At 40.0% G+C, this 18,663-nt stretch overlaps 1 protein-coding gene across 4 annotated transcripts; it reads right to left on the bottom strand.

Annotated features, from left to right (window-relative positions):
* Window positions 1-4,441: 4,441 nt before the first annotated feature.
* On the bottom strand, window positions 4,442-18,248 carry LOC118812068 (histamine N-methyltransferase-like). Of its 4 annotated transcripts, none has more exons than XM_036576763.1 (7): window positions 18,147-18,248; window positions 12,108-12,248; window positions 11,967-12,019; window positions 11,323-11,430; window positions 10,289-10,419; window positions 10,088-10,181; window positions 4,442-5,328 (listed from the first exon to the last, which is right to left on the bottom strand). In XM_036576763.1, exons 1-7 carry the CDS (start codon window positions 18,239-18,241, stop codon window positions 4,973-4,975), a joined length of 978 nt encoding a protein of 325 aa, XP_036432656.1. In that variant the 5' UTR covers window positions 18,242-18,248; the 3' UTR covers window positions 4,442-4,972. The 4 variants fall into 4 exon arrangements, with proteins under 4 accessions (XP_036432656.1, XP_036432665.1, XP_036432674.1 ...); XM_036576772.1 differs by lacking the exon at window positions 18,147-18,248 and adding an exon at window positions 15,017-15,123; XM_036576781.1 differs by lacking the exon at window positions 18,147-18,248 and adding an exon at window positions 14,711-14,984.
* Between the last annotated feature and the right edge of the window lie 415 nt (window positions 18,249-18,663).

Raw genomic sequence — 18,663 nt, forward strand, 5'->3', positions numbered from 1 at the left:
CTGGGGTTATGCAATGTCTGAAAACAAGGCAAAGGTTAACATATTTAACAAGCTTTCCTAACACAGAAGTCTATGTTTATTTAAGATTTCATAGGAATGACAGCTGTTGGGTTTCTGATCTAGAATTTGAAGAGCATGTTTATATAAAATTGTGTGCGTCTGTATATGTACACTGTACACACACACACACACACACACACACACACACACACACACACACACACATATATACAGTATGTGCAAAATTCTTAAGCACCTAAGCACATTATGCAAAGCCATTTATCTTGCCAATAAGTGGTTTTTCCTTTTCAATCACCAAATATCATTAGGATAAATTAAAAATGAAATGTAAAAATCTATGTTACATCTATCTATCTATCTATCTATCTATCTATCTATCTATCTATCTATCTCACTGCTGTCAGAACAAAACCTCATATCGTTTCTTTTGGTCCATTCATCATGAAATTTACACACAATGTAAAGACCAACAGATATGTTCAAATTATGTCAACAAAAAAAAACAACAAAAATGGAGATATGATGTTTTCTTCCGACAGCAGTGATGTATATATATATATATATATAGACAGACAGACAGATAGACAGAGCATGGAGCCCCCTGAGAGAACACAGGACACGAAGTAAGAGGGACTTTACACATGTAAATACTCATGTTGTTAGCACAACAACACAAACACAAGCTCTGTGGTGGCCAGTGGGGTGGCAGGGGCAGTTCTGGTGGCCTGTACTATATATGGCACATGACACTGTGTTAACGCTTCCTTGTTTATAGTTGTCCAGTCATACAGCACAGTGGGTTCAAGTTTGATTGCATTCAACCACAACAGCATTAGTGAGGTCAGGTACTGATGTTGGAACATTGCTGTGAGGATTTGATTGAGCATTAGTGAGGTCAGGTACTGATGTTGGAACATTGCTGTGAGGATTTGATTGAGCATTAGTGAGGTCAGGTACTGATGTTGGATGGTCAGTTCTGGATCACTCCAACTCATCCCAAAGGTACTGGATGGAGCTCCATCACTCCAGAGAACACAGTTCCACTGCTCCACAGCCCAATGCTGGGGGGACCATTGGGCATGGTGACCGTCAGTGCTTTACTATGGAGATTATACAAGCTGTGTGTACAACTGAACACCTGATTGCTGATATTAATACACATACACTGTTAAAAAAGACGGTTCTTCAAGGATTCAGTAGTAAAGGGAGTGGTTCTATGTAGAACCATGAGTTCTACATAGAACCTTTTCATGCTTAAATGGTTCTTTGCATGGAGGTTGTGTTGTATATGGTTCTACATAGCATCCAAAAGGGTTCTGCTATTGTTTATTGTGTAGATGTCACGTTCTCCATCGATGTGAAGAACCCTTTCATGATGCAAAGAACCCTTAAATCATGCAGTGTTCATTGTTCTTTGAGTGTTCATGGTTCTATATACAGAACCATTTTGTTTACTAAAGAACCCTTGAAGAACCACTTTTTAAAGAGTGTATCCTTATAATCCTATATTTTATATTTTCCAACCATGCAAAGAACAATTTAAGTATGAAATTTGGAACTTGGAACCATTCCCTTTATTAAAGAACCATCTTTTTAAAGAGTGCATCTTTTTTTGCACATGAAAAACAAGAAATAAACAGGAGATAAAAGAAAAAAGTACACGAAAATATTACCTGCAGGAACGCTTATTGGCGATCTGGCGCCTGTACAGCGTTACTGCTGCACCATTTAAGGTGGACTGGAAAATTCGTCCAACCAACTTAGTGAGAAAACAAAGTGGTAAACCAGCCCCACCCCACACACACACACACACACACACACACACACACACACACACACACACACACACCAGAATACTCTCCTCACTACAGAGTAGTGAGTATCGAGCACGCAAAGAACCCTGCAGCACTTCTACAACTCAGCTACAGTCCGACTTTAACACACTGATTCAGTCCTGCGCTTTAGAGACATCAGACGTCACACCGCATGTCCACTACAGTCCATAAGCGCCTTCTTCAACCATACGGCTCCTGATTTAAACTCCAATATGTGTTTTAGCAGTTCGGACAGTCTGAGCTCACTCTCGTACATACCTTTACCACACCGGGCAGCAGCGGAGAGGAGTCGACTCCAGAAGAATCGGTGCCTTGACTCCGAGTCAGGAGGGTTGTGGAAAGCAGTTTTGGTTTTTAATCCACCACTGACATGAGAAACAAGCAGAGAGTACATTTACATGCAACATTTTTTTAATGAATGAATGAATGAATGAATGAATATACTCTGACTCTGAGCTGACAACAGACCACTGACCACATCCTTCACGCTACCGGTACTCCCCCAAACACACCGACTACACACATCAGCGCAAAAACAACACAAACAGTACTATATATATATATGTGTGTGTGTGTGTGTGTGTGTGTGTGTGCGCCTATACAAATGGTTCTCTGTTCAGAGTCATGGCTCATTCGACCCTCACTGGACTATGTACTATACACTGGAGTTCAGTGTAACAGTTTTGTAACTGTGTATGAAAACATCTGCAGATTAAGGAAATACACAGTTCTGTTAAAGGCTGACCGTTATGGGACATGAGTAAGCAGTCAGGCTATGGCAGAGTACGTTCCACCGTCTGTGCTGCGTTTCCATCTGAACAAAATTCTCTCTTTTATCATGAAGGTCAACTGTCTTTTGCATATAATGTAAAACATGAAAAAAAAACAAAAAGAGATACAAGGTTTTGTCCCGACAACAACGATATACAGGGTGATTCAAAAAGATTCAACTGATTTCAAAATGATTTATTTCACTTGTAAATCATTACAGATCAATGCAGTGAACTGTAAATGGTTTAAGTGAACGACGAACGCTCTGAGCTGTTGGAGCTTCACCGCCCACGAAAATCACGCTGCACAGTTATGACGGATTCACTCTTATTGAAGTGGAGAACGCAGAATGCTTTCTGCTCAGGGGTCTCATCTCCTCTCAGACTGAAGGGAGCCATCTTCTACTGACAGTCGGAAACTCTATGACCCCCTCTTTCAATTGGATTGTGATTGGTTCCTAGGCGCCTCCCGGTTGTATAAACCCAGAAAATACTGAACTATTTTATTAGGTGTCACCCGGCCTACAAAAGACTCCATGTATTCTAATTCCATCAATCTCTTTATGTAATGAAGAAAACACAAATACGGTGTGAATTAAAAAGTGATTTTTATTCACACTACAAAAGACAGCAGCTTTACCCGATTACAAAGCAGTTGACACAAACCAACACCTACATCCTTAATCAGGATCTATGACAAAACTCTACTTGGGAACATTTATAACCCATTTTTCTGTGTGTTCACTGTGGCTTTTATCAGTCTAAAGCTATTTCATAGCAGGTCATACTAATAATACTGCTGCATTCTGAACTTAACTGATATGACTAATACTGATTAATAAGTGCTCATGAGTCATTAAATCATCTGCAATGACTATAGTTTATACCTAACCTATATTATTACTTAGAAATTGCAGAATTAAGTGATTAAGATGTAAACAGAGTCGTTCAGAGTGGTTTGGTGTGAAACGCTCTGTTCTAGAGAAACTTACAGAGTCAGAATTGTTCACAGTGGTGGTGATAGGAACCAGACGTCCACCTCTAAAAGCTCCCTCACAGAAAGTTACTACATGAAATGGTTATGAATTCACTGCCTGATGTCTGAGACACTAGATTAAAATTTATTTTTTAATACATCTACAGTGGAGGGGTACAAAACAGTCCCCAAAGAAAGCTTAGTACTTCAGATTTTCCACTATTTTCCATCATCAACATTCCATATAAACTCAGAAGACTCGTGTAGGTTCACTGGTGGTTCTGGATAGTAAATAAAATGTCTATATTTGTGTTGTAGTCATGGCGACCCCTGGTTCCCATCACCACCACTGTAAAGACATCTGAACCATTTCACACCAAACCACTCTGAATCACTCTGTTTACATCTCACATACTGAGTTATGGAGGTTTTTGTTTTTTTTTTTAGAAAATATCAAAAGAATTCCCTTTAACATAATTTATACACACTTCTATTATTATGAAAAATGTAATCAATCAAAAATTTGCTGTTCTGGGTTTAAAATGAATCTATATACCTAAAAAGCATGGTTCTTCAAGGGTTCTTCAGTAAAATCAATAGTTCTATATAGGACCATGAGTTCTATATAGACCCATTTGTATGCTTAAATGGTTCTTTGCATTGTGAAATTATTCTTCAATTTGATGGAGAGTATGTTGAATATGGTTCTATAAAGAACCTTTTCAAATATAATTCTACATAGCACCAAAAAGGGTTCAGCTATTGTTAAAGCTTGACATCGTAAAAATAGAAGAACCATTTTTGATACTATATAGAACCATTTAAGCATAAAATGACGCTATATAGAACTCATGGTTCTAAGTTCCAAAGAACCCTTGAAGAGTGATCTTTTTTAATTGTGTAGGATTTTGCAAAATGTCGCTTTGTTATTGATTGCAGAAGATAAACTTTACATATCGTGGCTGTCAAAACAAAACCTCATCTCCGTTTTTGTCATTTTTGACATAATTTGAAAATTCCTGTTGCTCTTTATATTGTGTGTAAATTTCATGATGAATGGACCAAAAGAAACAGCCTAAAATGACTTGGAAATTCTGGTTCCATTGACTTACATTAAAAGTAAAGTTCTTATTTTGGAGATACAAGGTTTTGATCTGACAAGAGTGATGTGTTGATGTTAATGATCTGTGCTGATTCGCTCATCCTGAACTCTGTGCATGTTAATTTCTGAAATCCAATGCAAAGGCAATGGATTTAAATTAACAGATTTACCCAAACAGCTAAGTTCAAAGTAAAAATCCTATTATAATCTTACTGCTTATCTAAGTGCACCTTTAATCCCCTCTACACAATGTATCTAAGCTTCAGGTCTAGGGGTCGAGCACTACAGCCTCCAGGTTATTATTGAATATAACCCTGCCATCCACCTCCTTGCTGCAGTCTGGATGTCTGAGCAGCTCCAGCACGCCTGCCCTCAGCTCCGGGGACGCGCTCTTACTGAAGTCCATCACCTCGGTCAGGAAGTCCAGCAGCAGCTCTCCTTTCTCGTCCCCTGGTGTGAAGCACTCCGTGATGTCCATCTGGGACGGCATCGTGTGCTTCTGGTACGGGATCCCTTTGGCGTCCAGGAAGCTCTTGACGTCTCCGGTCGTGACGCACTGGCTGATGTCGGTTTTGCACAGCTCAGCCCGGAAGGTTCTCCACAGCCGGCCCCACCCGCTCTCTCCTGCAGGGGGCGCAGTGAGGTAGTGTCTTATTATATAACAGTCTGTTTGGTCAATCATTGGTCAATCAGTTCTAACCAAACTATCTGCGCTGGTTTATCACATAGATTTTTAAATGGTACAGTGAGCATCACACTGAACACTCTCTTTACCAGTCAAGAAGATCTTAACACTAAGATGCCTTTGGGAATTATGGCCCAGATAGAATGTATATGCACATCTGCATATACTTAAACTGACCGTTACTAAGTGTCCACTTTAGCACATACAAAATCAGTAAATGAACACTTCAGACAACTTCTATGAGCATACCTGTCAACTTAATCTTACAACCCTGTTTCCAAAAAAGTTGGGACACAAGTTGTGCAAAATGTAAATAAAAACAGAATCCAATGATGTGCAAATCATTTAAACCCTAGATTTAATTGAAAATAGTACAAAGACCACATGGCAAATAGTGCAACAATTCAAGAATAATGTTTCTCAATGTAAAATAGCAAAGAACTTGGGCATTTCATCATCTCTGGTACATAATATCATTACAAGATTCAGAGAAACTGGAAAAATCTCTGTATGTAAGGGACAAGGCTGAAAACCAGTATATGCTGGCCGTGATCTTTGGGCCCTCAGGCAGCACTGCATTAAAAACAGACATGATACTGTAGTGGAAATCACTGCATGGGCTCAGAAACACTTCTGAAAAACACTGTCTGTGAACACAGTTTAACTGCATCTACAAAGGCAAGTTAAAACTCTACCATGCAAAGAAGAAACCACAAATAAACAGGATCCAGAAACACTGCCACCTTCTCTGGGCCTGAGCTCATTTAAAATGGACTGAGGGGAAGTGGAAAAGTGTCCTGTGGTCTGACAGATCAACAACTGAAATTCTTTTTGAAAATCATGGACACTGTGTCCTCCAGGCTAAAAATGAGAGGGACTATTTGGCTTGTTATCAGCACACAGTTCAAAAGCCAGTATTCATGATGGTGTAGGGGGGCATTAGTGCACATGGCATGGGTGATGTGCACATCTGTGAAGGCACCATTAATGCTGAACGATATATACAGGCTTTGGCAACATATGCTGCCATCCAGACGACGTCTTTTTCAGGGAAGGCCTTGATTATTTCAGCAAGACAGTGTCAAACCACATTCTGCATGTATTACAGCAGCATTGCTCTGTATTAAAAGAGTCCAGGTGCTAAACTGACCTGACTGCAGTCCAGACCTGTCACTACTGATAACATTTGGCACATTATGAAATGAGAAACACAACAAAGAAGACTCCAACCTGTTCAGCAGCTAAAATCCTGTATCAAACAAAAACTGGAAAACATTTCACTTTCAAAACTACAGCAGTGTCTCCTCAGTTCCCAAACACTTACAGAGTGTTGTTAAAAGAAAAGGTTATGAAACACAGTGGTAAACAGGCCCCCGTCCCAACCTTTTTGGAACTTGTTTTTGGCATCAAATTCAAAATGTGCATGTATATGAAAAAAAAAATCTGTTTCAACATTTGATATGTTGTATTTGTACTATTTTCTATTTAATAAATAGGGTTTAAATGGTTTGCATTTTGTTTTTATTTACATTTTGCAAAACAGCCATTTTTTGGAAACAGGATTGTAATATAAATATGGAGGAGGTGATGGAAATTTGTAGAATTTGTTAAAAACTGTAAGCCAACAAGCCCCCTCCAAAATCCCCCCGGCCCTGTGTCCTGAACTCTTCACTTTCATTATTTATTTATTATCTATATAAATACAAATTTGAACTTGAGCAGGTACTATTTGGGTGGTGGGTCATTCTCAGCACTGCAGTAACACTGACGTGGTGGTGGTGTGTTAGTGTGTGTTGCGCTGGTGCGAGTGGATCAGACACAGCAGTGCTGGTGGAGTTTTTAAACACTGTGTCCACTCACTGTCCACTCTATTAGACACTCCTACCTTGTCGGTCCACCTTGTAGATGTAAAGTCAGAGACGATAGCTCATCTGCTGCTGCACAGTTTGTGTTGGTCATCCTCTAGTCCTTCATCAGTGGTCACAGGACGCTGCCCACAGGACGCTGTTGGCTGGATGTTTTTGGTTCTCAGTCCATCAGGGACACTGAGGTGTTTAAAAACTCCAGCAGCACTGCTGTGTCTGATCCACTCAGACCAGCACAACACACACTAACACACCACCAACACATCAGTGTTACTGCAGTGCTGAGAATGACCCACTTGTAACTGCTCAAAATGTGACAGGAATACAGTCTCACTTCCTGCTCTAAAATGTAGGGGTGTGGCTAAACTAGGTCTCCACCTACAGACTAAAACTCTTTGACTATAAATGATGATTTTGTATATATTTGGCTTATTACTTTCTCTGTTAATGCCTTGGGTTTAAATGGATAAAGACATAATCCTTGTGAACATCTAAGCTCTGAATACCTCTTGCTTTTTGACCTCAGTTTGAACTAATTTTGTATAATGGACCTTATAATGGTCCATTTTCGGATGTCAGCTGGAATCAGCCAGAAACGAACAGCATACAATTCAGCAAAAAAGATGAGCTGTGAAACACTTTACAGACGGACGGGAACAAAACCACACGCAGGTTTGTCTGGAAAACCCTGAAAAAGCTGACACAGTTTTATGGCTCTATCTGTAGCACAAATGGGCACTACTTAATGTCTTTTTGTGGTGGAAGGATTTGCCGATATTAAAGCACATCTGATGCAATGTTTAGTTTTCAGAACTGTTGTATTAAATTAGTAGAACCGCATAGAACGTTAGTGAATAATATCACTGTTGTGATCTACGCCCTTAAAAAATGCTTCTTCAAGGGTTCTTTAGTAAAAAAACAATGGTTGTTTATAGAAGCATTGACACTCAGAGAACCATTTGCATGCTTAAATGGTTCTTTGCATGGTGAAATGCTTCTTCAGGTTGATGGAAAATATGCTGTAGATGGTTCTATATAGATCATTTTTGAAAAGGGTTCTAAATAGCACCAAAAAATGTTCTGATGTTGTTACAGGGTCAAGCTTTTAACAATAGAATAACCCTTTTTGGTGCTATATAGAACCACAACACATTCTACATCAATCTGAAAAACCATTTCACCATGCAAAGAACCATTTAAGCATGAAATGGTTCTCTGAGTGTTCATGAGTCTATATATGTTAAAGGATCCCTTGAAGAACCATATTTTTAAGAGTGTACTGTTCTTCACCTGACACCTGCAACCGAATCAGGGTTGATATTATCGGTAACGCACTCCTTGCGTAAGCATAGCATAATGCACATAACAGCATGGCATGCATACGGTCCTCTGGACTCACTGCACATGTTCATGTTTTCTCTCTATGCCTGTTTGAGCTCGAGTTAATTATTACTAACAAACTTTTCATGAAAGGACAGGGGGTCCTTGTCCTTGTCCGTGTGGGTTTCCTCCAGGGATCTCCAATTGGAGATGTCATGTTGCATGGTGTGAGTGTGTGTGTCTGAATGTCTGCCCTGTGATGGACTGGCGGCTGGTCCAGGGTGTTTCCTGCCTTCTGCCCAATGAACGCTGGGACAGACCCCAGCACCCACCATGACCCAGGAGGATAAGCATGATAGATAATGAGTTTCCAACAGTAGTCTTGCCAAAAAATAACCCAGTTCATATATTCTTTGCTTTGCACTTCGATCTGTTTCTTGTTAATCGAGTGTCCAGCATGTGATGGAACACTTAATGAAAATCCGTGGACTCCCCAGTCCATATATTTCATATACAGAAACTTAAGGCATTGTGTTGTGCAGTGTCCAAAACTTCAGAACTATCGTTTTTAAAGAGGGTACACACACCAGTGCCAACAGTTCTCAGGGCGTCACAGCACCCCACTCAACTAGATTAAATTAAAGCCATATCAAGACCACAGAAAGCCACAGTAGATCACATGTGGCTTGAGATTTACACTCAGAAAGGCAGTCAGTCGTTTATATATGCATAGTATTATATGTTAATAGTCTGTCACCTCAGCTAACTTAGCAAACCTAGATTTTTTCAGCTCCTATCTTTCAGCTTGAAATGGGCCAGTTTGTGAAGACGTAGTAAGCTAATGCCAAACTACGTTTTATTTCATTAAATTTAAAGTATAAAATGAACATAAACTTTGTTTATCTGTGATCTCCCACAAATTTACACATATCCAGCCTTTAAGCCTACAACAGTTTAGCCCCGCCCATTCACGCTGACGTCAGGAGGAGTGTTTCAGGCCAGACTGCTTTTTGATTCAGACAAATCAGAACAGAGCTTATTTACCTCTATCATTCTTAAAGGCACAGTAACAAAAACAGCCTGGTTAATTCTAGCGGATAAAGAGAGGTCAGAAAATGGTTATTTAAAAATGAATTACAGCTGATTTTGGTGTATAATCCACACAAATGTCATAAGTGAAGCACATAAGAAAATAAACTCCAAGAAAAATGTAGGACACAGGTGCTGTGATCTTCGCTTTGGGTGATCTGTGGAATAAACCTCATCTTAACAACACTGACTGTCCTCAATACACGACGGATCTAATGAGATTTGATTTTTAACACCGACAGACGAGTTTACTACTGAGATTCTGGGTTGGGCTGCAGTGCAGCTGCTATTAAAATAACACAGGACATTTTAATCTAAACAGTATTTGTGTAGGAACACACTGAAAGTTACCTGCCCTGGATTACAGCTGAGGGTGTGTGAATGGGCCCCTCCCTGCACTGTAAATATGACTCACTCACTTTACCTGAGACCAGTATGATGAGCAGTTTGCCATTCTTGTGCAGTAAACCTCGAAAAAATGTCACTGTGGCCTCTGGATCCTTCACATAGTACAGCATCTGTAGAACACAGTGAATAAGTAAGATGAAAACAAACCACCTCATTCATTCTTAATATTAATCAAAATAATACTGAAGAGTGATGAAGAAACACATTATGTAGGAACCTGAATCATGTGAATGAAGTCCATTCTTTTCTCTGGGCTTCTCTCTTTCCAGTCCTTCTCGAACTCCGATGCGGTCATCTTATTCCACCTGAAGGTGATGTGATCGAGGTCTGGTGTCTTCGATACTAAAACTGGACAAAGTGAATGTTCCTGATCAGTACAGTGTTACTGTCCATCACTGTGCTCCTTGTACTGTTTTTAAATTGTAGTTTTTGTTCCCCACAAGTTTTAAAGCTAAAAAGTCAGGGGGAGCTCAGATCTCATAATAGAGCAATAATATGTACTGATTAATGAACATCTATCTGAAGTAGAACTACAGAACTGATATATGGGTCAGTTGACTACTCCCATTTCCATGGTTACACTACAAAAGAAGTGTCCAATCTTATTCACAAAAGGCCAGTCTGGCGGCAGGTTTTCAGTATAAACAAGCAGGAGCACCCCTGATTTCACTTGTTTATTTAGTTGGTCTTAGTCTTTTAACAGTTGATCAGGTGAGCTCCAGCTTGAAAAGCTGCAGCCACACCGGCCCTTGGCAGGTAAGACTGGACGCCCCTCCACTATGCCCATTATCATGGTGACACAACACTCATTTCCATGTTGACATTACACCCATTTCCATGGTTACACTACAGCCATTTCCATGGTGACAATACACCCATATCCATGGTTACACTACAACAATTTCCATGGTGACACCACTCTCATTTCCATGGTTACACTACTCCCATTTCCATTGTGACACCACTCTCATTTCCATGGTTACACCACTCTCATTTCCATTGTGACACTACTCTCATTTCCATTGTTAAACTATACGCATTTTCATGGTTACACTACAGCCATTTCCATGGTTACACTACTCCCATTTCCATGGTTACACTAGACCAATTTCCATGCTTACACTATAGCCATTTCCATGGTGACATTACACCCATTTCCATGTTACACCACACCCATTTTCCACTGTGACACCACTCTCCTTTCCATGTTTACACTAGTAAAGTAAAATGAACAGAGCGATCAGTCCATACCTTTATATTTGTAAAGCATGTCACCGCTGGGCTCCACCACCTCATTGTCCACTTTGGCCTCTGGATGCTTTAAGCGCAGCTGCCCGAGCATTTCCAGGTCAATCTCCCCTGGAGATGATATTAAATAGGAGTGATGCAATATAATGATGCATCAGAAATTCTGAGCACAGGTTGTAAGGTCAGCATTTCTAGAACACTGAACAACTCTGTAGATCATTTAAAAAGGCTCATTATCAAAAAGACGTATTATTATCAATTACAGAGAGTCCGTAAACGACAACCACCAGTATAAACTGCAAAGTAACAAGCAGCTGATTGGATGATAGCCCATTCATTTTAATAATGTTTCCATACTGATTGCTGGGTTTTGTCATCCTGTTCCTTCTTAAATATTTTTTTTTTGCAAGTGATGATTAAAAAAACATTCAAAGGCCTTTTTAAACATAGCACAACTGTTTCACTGATGCATTTTTTCAGCTCCAACTCATCTGCAAACCTCAGGAAAATACTGTGATAAATATTGTGAAAATGTCTTCAGATATGATGATGATATCATTTATGCCATATCATTTATCAGGTGTGAAATATGCCCTCGGAATGTACGTAATTCCACTGTAAAGGCTGTAATGATATGGGGGTCATACCTGCTCCACTTCCGACTCCCATCACATTCAGAGTGCTTTGTCCAGATCCGATGCTGCAGGACAGAGGGAGAGTGAGAAACAGATTATTTTACTAGTTATCAGCCCAGTGCATTCACTGATGTTATGACAGGCCCAGTGTACCTGGCCAGTATGTCTGGAAGCGTGGCATGGATGAAATCTCTCATGCACTGGTGTTCAGAGGAGCGCTCCAGGAACAGCTGGAAACACTGGAGGTATCTGGAATAATCCTCCACCAGACTTCTGAGAGGAGCTGCCATCACTCTGGAACACAGTAACATATTAAGTAGCCGTTTAATGGAAAATCTGAACCTCTGTGTTCCTTCTGTTCCCATATCACAAGCACATGCAGTGAGGAGAGGTCAGAAAGCAGCCAGTGTGGCCAACAGAGGTCAGTTTTTAGCCTTTACATGCAATCATTTTTCCAAAGCAAATAACAGATAACACAAAAAAAGAAATAAACAAAGGCAAACAGTGTCACTCGTATGAAGAATCAAAAGTCACTGGAGTGCTAACAGTGCCCCCTGGGGGAGAATCTTCATCCTGCTTAATGTAAGTGAATGAGATGAATGAGTCAGTTAAACCCAGCTCCTTGAGGCGCTTTGCGTCTAAACATACGATTTATATACTTACAGACATCCAAACAGATTTAAATGTATATGATTAATATTTATATGAAGCTAAAGAACCAAGTATATCATAAAGCAGCTTTCTCTGAGTTTTAGTACCAACGATCAGTATTTCAGTTTTTCATGATTTAGTTGTAGAACATTTTGTGACCTCCACTGAGAAATATCTGACACACAGCTGGTCAGTCTGTCTACAGAGTCCTGACCATCAGAAGGAATGCAAATGTATAACTGTGTGTCATCAGCATAGCTATGAAATTGATGTTATGTCTCCTAATGACATCATCGAGAGGTAACATGCACAAAGAGAAAAGCAAAGGCCCTAAAATTGAACCTTGAGGCACTCCAAGATCCAGAGAAGTACAACAGGGTCAAGATCACAAACGGATGAACTTAATTTCTTTAGAAGAGTTTTAAGATCCTGATAATTGATAAAAGAGAAAGATTATAACTGATGTAGGCGGCTTATCAGGAAGATTATAGGAGCTTCTTTCAGTTGGCTGAGCTACACTCTGTTTTATCAAGTTTATTTTATTCCGAGTGATATAAAGCACGCCACCACTGGACTCAGTGAACAGTGGAAATGTATTCTGTGGAGTGACGAATCAGCTTCTCTATCTGTCAGTCTGATGGACGAGTCTGGGTTTGGCGAATGCCAGGAGAACGTTACCTGCCTGACTGCACTGTGCCAGCTGTAGAGTTTGGTGGAGGAGGGATGATGATATGGGGCTGTTTTTCAGGGGTTGGTCTAGAACCCTTAGTTCCAGTGAAGAGAAATCTTAATGCTTCAGCACCAAGACATTCTGGACAATTGTACACTTCCAATTTTGTGGAACAGTCTGGGGAAGAACCTTTGCTGTTCCAGCATGACTGAGCCCCAGTGCACAAAGCAGCTCCATAAAGGCCTGACTGGGTGAGTTTGGTGTGGAAGAACTTGACTGGCCCTCACAGAGCCCTGACCTCAACCCCATCAAACACCTTCGGGATAAACTAGAACAGAGATTGTGAGCCAGACCCTCTCGTCCAGCATCAGTGTCTGACACTCTCCAAAATCTTGTAGAAGCTTCCCAGAACAGTGGAAGCTGTTAGAGCTGCAAAGGGGGACCAACTCCATATTAATGTCTGTGCCAATACTGTTACACACACACAGACACATTTTATATATATATATATATATATATATATATATATATATATATACACACACACACATATATATATATATATATATATATATATATATATATATATATATATATATATATATATATATATATATATACACACACACACATATATATATATATATATATATATATATATATATATATATATATATATATATATATAAAATATTGTCGGAAGAAAAATCTCTATTTTTGTTGTTTTTCAGTTATGACATAAATTTCATGATGAATGGATCAAAGGAAGCAGCCCAAAATTAGTACTACATAAAAGTAAGTAGTTTTCCTTCTCCTGTAAAGTTACCATTTTGGAGATATGAGGTTTTCTTCCGACAACAGCGGAAACCTTGTATTTCCAAAATGGTAACTTTACAGGAGAAGGAAAACTACTTACTTTCAATGTAAGTCAATGGAACAAGTCATTTTGGGACGTTTTTTGGGTCCATTCATTATGAAATTCATAAATAATATAAAGGGCAACATGAATTGTCAAATTATGTCAGAAACTGAAAAATGATAAAAATGGATATATATATATATATATATATATATATATATATATATGTATATATATATATATATATATATATGTGTATATATATATATATATATATAAAGAATTAAAAAATAAGTTATAAATAAGTTAAAATACAAAAATAAAATGTTCCAAAGATTCCAAAAGTGGATATAAACTTCAAAATGAATGTAAACAGATTCAAACATTTTCAATTCAGCATCATTACTGTTCGCAGGATTAATTACATATATAAACATAAACAAGCAAACAAACAAAACTTAGGCCGACACCTCAGTCATGTCTCACACTAAGTGGTGAAAGTGTGTTAATGTGTTACTGAAGAAGACCTGCTGGTTATGTACACTGTCTGTCTCACAGTGAAGGACAGTCACTCACACTCGGTCAGTCCGGCTCTGTGTATCAGACAGGCTGAGATCCTCTGTCTGCTGTAACAGCGCAGACCGTTTCTCAGCCGTTCAGCAGAGCAGAGGAGCGGAGAGGAGAGGAGAGGAGAGGAGAGGAGAGGAGAGGAGAGGAGGAGAAAGGAGGAGAGGAGAGAGCGAGTTTACGCTGAGCTCCAGGCGCTGAGACTCGCCATGCTGCTCTGATCCGGAGAGGACAGACGAACAGCGTTCCTCACTGATACATTCACAACACAAAACATCGTTTAATCACGACACAGAGGCACGAATACACACTTACTGCAGCCTTCGGTCCGCGGAGCGAGCGAGCGAGCGAGCGAGAGAGAGAGAGAGAGAGAGAGAGAGAGCAGCTCCACCCACAGTCTTAAAGACACAGCTCTGCCTCTGCACGACTCAGTAGAAGTAAATGGGATTCATCAGCTCGATACAACTGCCTTATTTATGCTCCTCCTCCGTTTGCCTTCCTCCTAGCAACTGTTGCTATATTTTCAGGCATCACTATTCAAAATAATGAGAAACTGTGGTGCACAACTCAGTCCAAAACGTCCAAAAGTGTCCATACACCCAGACAACAAATGTGCACTGCGCCTGATTGGGGCCAAATGCAGCGCTGCATCTGGTCCGGATCCACAATGCAGAGCTGGCCCGGCGTCTTTCTGCACAGCGGCCCAATACCACGACTGATCCACTTTACGGATCTGCCCCAAAACAGATTAAAAACCAGCCCAGATGAGCAAAGAACAGCATTACATCTGGCCCTGAACTGTTACAGGTCTAAATATTATCTTCATATGTGGCCCAAATGTGGCACGGACCCAGTTCAGAAGAGGTTCAAGCTCAAGTTGATATCTCTGGAACGGATCCGGCCCTGATTTGTTGGATCTGCACCGGATCCGTTCCAGAGTCAGTCTTTCTAATAATTGAGCTGCAGTTCGTGATTCTGAAGAAAGATTGTTGATATTTCTCAACAGCAAAACAAAACAGGCCCCTTCAGTCCTCCTTCAGAAGCTCTGCCCCTCAGATAGAGTGCCAGGATCAGGCGTGTCAAACTGGGGAGCTTCTGGGCCAAAGTGCTGCGGAGATGAACGTTTACCCTCATCTAACGCTCTGAATTCAGTTCACGAAAACCTCGCTAACTAGCTGACGAGCTAAATCAGGTGTGTTTAATGAGGTAGCGTGGTGAAGTCTGCAGTCCCTGAGAGCAAGAGGATAGTGGACCACTGTCAGCCCGCTCATGGCAAAGCTGGTGGCCCACTGGTGTTTTGCTCAGCGTTTTCTGGGCGGCCCACGGGTGTTTAAGCAGAGTAATAGACAAAATTCTCCACTCCAATTTTCCAATCACAGTCTAATTTACTGATTTTTCATTCCTTTCTTTCTTTAGTTACACTTGGTAAATTAGTTTAGTAGATCATTTTAATCCAGCTCAGCGTCAGCAACATTTTTTATAAAATAATTTTAGTCATTATTTTTTTTCTCTCTCAGTTGTTTGTAACATTTGTCTTTATTTTATTTTCCAAAATAAAAGTCTCTGTGTTTTTAAAATCTATTTAAGGAGAATAAAAACTAGTTAGAGCTTGTATGCAGGACAGTAATCTGGGTGGTCCGAGAGTGGACCAGCAGTGGCAAACAGTCAGCAGGGTCTGACCTGATCAAGCCAGCGGACCGATATATGCTCACTATCTGGGGTGTTTTGGCCCACCAGGACCAGAAGCTTGACACATGTGGCCAAAGCGAAAGTCAGTGGGCTTGCAAACCTGTTTTTTTTAGATCTTTGTGGCTGTAAAATCCTTTGCAAACGTAGTGCAGGCGAATACCATGACAAAGTCAGAACAAACAACCACACAGCAAGCAATGTAACTAACGTTAGCTAGGCTGTGGGTTAGCAAACTGACGCTACAATTGCTGCTGTGAAGCTGATCAGCTGGGATTAATTATGACACCAGCAAAAGCATTAAACACAAGTAAAATGTTGGATACAGGCTCTTTAATTTGAACATTTGAATTCCTGATTATGTGTTGGAATATTTTGCCCCTCTTTGTCCGTAAAAGCTCCTGATTTTCAATCAACAGGCGCACAAACTGACCCTTTAAAAGCTGTATTATTTTCTCCTCTGACCGCACAGTTGGGGAACATTATTTCCATCTTCGTGGCGAGTGTTGGGGGAGGGAGGCAGGGCAGTACGGGTTAAGTGTCTCCCTAATAGGCTCCATGGCAGTGATCAGAATGAGGGCAGGAATATTAGACCCTGCAGCTCTGCAGGACACGGCTGATTTCCTCCAGCATCCCAGCTGAGACTCTACATACAGCCTGCGGTTGCCAGGCAGCAGCCCTGAGAGCCAATCTCAGGCCTTAAGAGGCTCTCTCTCTCTCTCTCTCTCTCTCTCTCTCTCTGCTCAAGTGTGAGAGGGAACCCTGTCAATCCTTGACACTAAGAACCATCAATAAACGCTTGAAGAGGTGCTTTAGGTTGACATTGACTGTTTTAAGAGTACATATAGGAATTTCTGGCACTTTAAATAGATGAAATGCTCATTTATAGAAACCGTGTTTTTGGTTTCCTCTTGTTCTCCTAGTCTTATGTTACATTTTATAGGAGGATCTGAAACCATTTAGTGTGACAAATATACAAAAATAGAGGGGCAAATACTTTTTCACAGCACTGTACATAATGAATCACATACACAGTAGAAGCGCATTCTGTATCAACAGGTTCAACTCTGCATTTTCCAGTCCTTCCAGTCTTTCCTGTTTGTTTTGATGTTAAATGAAGACAAACCGTGGCACAAATGGACTGTTTTTACTTTGTACACAACACTGAGGCTTTTGATCAAATTCAAATCATAATAAATTCTCTTCTTCTACTTAAAACCCAAATGTTGTCTGGAGTGAAAGTTTACAGTCTGCACTTTCCATACAGTTGCTTTATTGAGCTATGAGTCAGAAATGAGTTCATATATAATTATATAACACAAGCTGCCCCGTGACTTCTAAAGGTTAACCTAATCTTCACTGTTATTCATTTATTACACACACAGTGCGGCGTTTGACGCATCCCCAAGAGACACCTCAGAAAAACAAAAGAGAAAAAACCTGAATTGATATATTGTCCAAACAATACACAATATTTCTCACCTGACCGCTTTGGGATTACCTAAAATTGATCTGAAATCTGATATATGGTCATATATCACTGCTGTCAGAGCAAAACATCGTATCTCTATTTTTGTCCTTTTTCAGTTTTTGGCAAATTGTGAAAATGCCTGTTGTCCTTTACGTTGTGTATTAATTTTGTTGTTTATTAAGTAGCGATGATGTGAAGATGCTGAAGAAGTCTCCGCTGACCCCGCATTACTTGCATAAGATGTTTATTACAAAGTAAAACGGTATCACATCAAGCACTATAAAGTACCTGAGAGAGGATCCGTGCCAATTGTGTCCCGTCCAGAACAGGATAAACCAGCTGCTTATATAGGGTGCTTGTTGTTGAAAAAGCGAACTGAACATATGGCCCTTTTACATTGATCTCATCTATGTGGAACTAAGAGAGAGACCTTTGGACCAGGGGGCCTTTAACGTAAACATTTCAAATCCTGCAGGACAGATAACACAGAGCACTTCAGACCTCACCTTATACTTACAGAAGTTTAAGAGTGTTTTTACCTTCTTCTGTAAAACTATTCTTCTAAATACACCTCAATTTCATAATGAATGGACCAGAATTTCTTGGAAAAGTAAAGTATGTTTTTTCCTTCTCCTGTAAAGTTACTATTTTGGAGATGTGTAGTTTTGTTATATATGAAAACTATATATATATATATATATACATACACACACAAACACACCAGTGCTTTATATATTCTGATTTGGCCCAAATGAAGTTTCATTATTCATGTGTAAATATGTTCCTACATGGTTCTTGATAGTGA

This window comes from Colossoma macropomum, unplaced genomic scaffold (assembly GCF_904425465.1).
Source record: "Colossoma macropomum unplaced genomic scaffold, Colossoma_macropomum, whole genome shotgun sequence".
In the NCBI taxonomy this organism is placed as follows: domain Eukaryota; kingdom Metazoa; phylum Chordata; class Actinopteri; order Characiformes; family Serrasalmidae; genus Colossoma; species Colossoma macropomum.